General features: G+C 37.8%; 1 protein-coding gene across 1 annotated transcript; it reads left to right on the top strand.

Annotated features, from left to right (window-relative positions):
• Nucleotides 1–257: 257 nt before the first annotated feature.
• LOC108972879 lies at nt 258–2,206 on the top strand. The gene is made up of 2 exons (XM_018939764.1): nt 258–1,027; nt 1,265–2,206. The coding sequence occupies exon 2, from the start codon at nt 1,279–1,281 to the stop codon at nt 1,960–1,962; it is 684 nt and encodes a 227-aa protein (XP_018795309.1). The 5' UTR covers nt 258–1,027; nt 1,265–1,278; the 3' UTR covers nt 1,963–2,206.
• The last annotated feature ends 216 nt before the right edge of the window (nt 2,207–2,422 follow it).

Below are 2,422 nucleotides of genomic sequence, written 5' to 3'. Positions count from 1 at the left end.
AAATCCTGATATTTGTTCAACCCATTTTTGACATGTAGACAAACCAATATAAGAGAAGGACTATCCCTAAATTTCAATTAAAATATATTTGGGAAGCGATGACAGGACAACACGTAGTGCACACACCTATTAATACGTACACATACTCACCTCATTTGCAAAAGGCAACATTGACCTATGACAATAGGCAACACTGATAGGGCACAACCAACTTAACAAACAGGACAAGAGGACAGTCGTTAAACAGTCATCACACATATAGAACGGTCAAACGAACGGACTTCACATATTCAGTTTGTACATGATCATATAACATTTACGTATTTTAAATGAAAGTGTATGCTAATTATAAAGTTGAACCAAGTGCGTTTATTTGGAAGGGCTATCCTACAAATATGGTGTCAGAAGTGGGATGGTAGCGCCGCGGGGGAGAAAAACTTTTAAATTGACATTTTTTATACTTGAAATGTGAAGTGCGCGTAAAGTTATTAGATAAAAATGAATAAGTTTCCGTCAATGTGTAAATTTTAACTTTACATATTTACATATAAAAGCAAAAGTAAAGGTGTTAAGAAACATACAGACGTATAACGGACGCCTATTAGAAAAGCCTAGAATGTAGCGATGAATGCAGTGATTAGAAGCAGAGTAGCGGACGAGCAGCAAATTTTAAGCAGCGTAAATTTTTTTTTGGTACGAGACCATCAAGTCAGCAACAAGTAAGATCCAAAAAGCAGCATTAAAGTAAAGCAACATAGTAGCCAAGGGTAAGAATATAAAGAAACAGAGTATTAAGGCGAGCGTCAGGAACACAGACGTATGCGGCGTCCGTAGAAGCAGAGAGGGTAGCAACAAGGCATTCGTAGCGGTGTAAAGCAGAGAAGGCAGCAACAAGGCGTTCGTAGCAGAGAAGGCAGCAGCAAAGTGTTGGTAGCGGTATAGTAACAGAGAAGTGAACAAATACAGTAGCGGTAACCAAAAGAGGACAACTGTAAAACAATTCACAAGTACAGTTGAGGCGAATAAAGTAAGGCCATATAATTTTATATTCATATTATAATTCAATTTAGTGTAATAAATTTTGTAATTCAATTTCATTTTAAAAACATTATTCCAATATTATTATTCGCAATAATTTTAATAAACTTGAATTAAGAATTTGCGAAATTTTATATTTTTAATACGTAGATAAAATTTAAAATTTGTAATATTTCATTTCTTCCTTAATTTGTCTTGATATTGATTTTGTAATTGAATTGATAAGAGCATTGTAAGACAATGGACCCCGAGCAGATTTTAGCATTGCTTGTGGACGGACTTAAGGAAAACTTGGAAAGGTTGGGATTAGTAGCTAGTGGACGGAAAACCGTACTCCAGGACAGATTGCTGGAACACTTCGGCCTGAATACAAGCGAGGATGAGGCCGATGACGCCGGTAGTAGACGTAGCGTGAATACACCGATTGTAGAGCGATCGATGTTTACACTTCGTGATGTGGAAGATTCCATGACTCCATTTAATAGTTCAGGACAGCCTAATTTTGAACAAGGGCTACAAGACTTCGAAGATAATGCGGAAGCTGTACAGTGGAATGAACTACAGAAATATATTTATGCCAAGCAATTACTGAAGGGAGCTGCAAAGATGTTCGTACGTGGTCAAGTTGGTATTTGTAGTTATAGTTCTTTGAAATCAGCATTGAAGAGCGAGTTTGGTACCACCGTATCAGCAATTGATGTACATCGTACATTGAGGAACCGACGTAAACGACAGAACGAAGATATGCGTGAATACCTATATTGTCTGATGGAAACCGGGAAACCTATAAACTTAGATGACCACAGCCTTATAGAGTATTTCGTCGATGGTACTCCGGATTCTAAAGTAAACAAATCGAATTTATACCAAGCAAGGTCTATCGGTGATCTCAAGGAGCAGATCAAAATTTACAATTTGCTTTGATCCAATTTGCAAATCCGTTGAAATCATCGTCGTCAAACAGAGTAACATCGAATTTCAATCCCGGAGATAGGAAGTGTTTTACATTCGGAAAAAGTTCACACATGGCTAGAGATTGTCCACAGGGCAGATTCACCTGCTACAGTTGCGGAAGAGAAGGACCGAAGCATCCGAATGTAAAACTTCCGTCAAAGTCAACAAGCCAGAAAGGGGTACGAAAGGGAGTATGAATACAATGAGGTAGATAAGCAGGAACAGCAATTTATTACTCAAAGATTTGATTTTTACGGCACCTAATAGGATGTCCCAAACGATGTCTGCGTTAATTGATACTAGTTCCGATTCGGAATGATGCTTTGTTGATGCTTCGGTTTGATGTTGAATTAAGTAACGAAAAGAAGTATTTARCTGGCATTGGCAACAGCGAATTGGTAGCCATGGGCAGTTTTACGTTATCAATGGT

Source organism: Bactrocera latifrons, unplaced genomic scaffold (genome assembly GCF_001853355.1).
Source record: "Bactrocera latifrons isolate USDA-ARS-PBARC rearing strain unplaced genomic scaffold, ASM185335v1 scaffold_435, whole genome shotgun sequence".
Taxonomy (NCBI): domain Eukaryota; kingdom Metazoa; phylum Arthropoda; class Insecta; order Diptera; family Tephritidae; genus Bactrocera; species Bactrocera latifrons.
Note: the sequence above shows the minus strand (reverse complement) of the source record. Positions and strands in the feature narration are given on the sequence as shown.

Coding starts and splice junctions, on each gene's coding strand:
- LOC108972879 (XM_018939764.1), top strand. CDS start 1,279: ATGGACCCCGAGCAGATTTTAGCATTGCTTGTGGACGGACTTAAGGAA.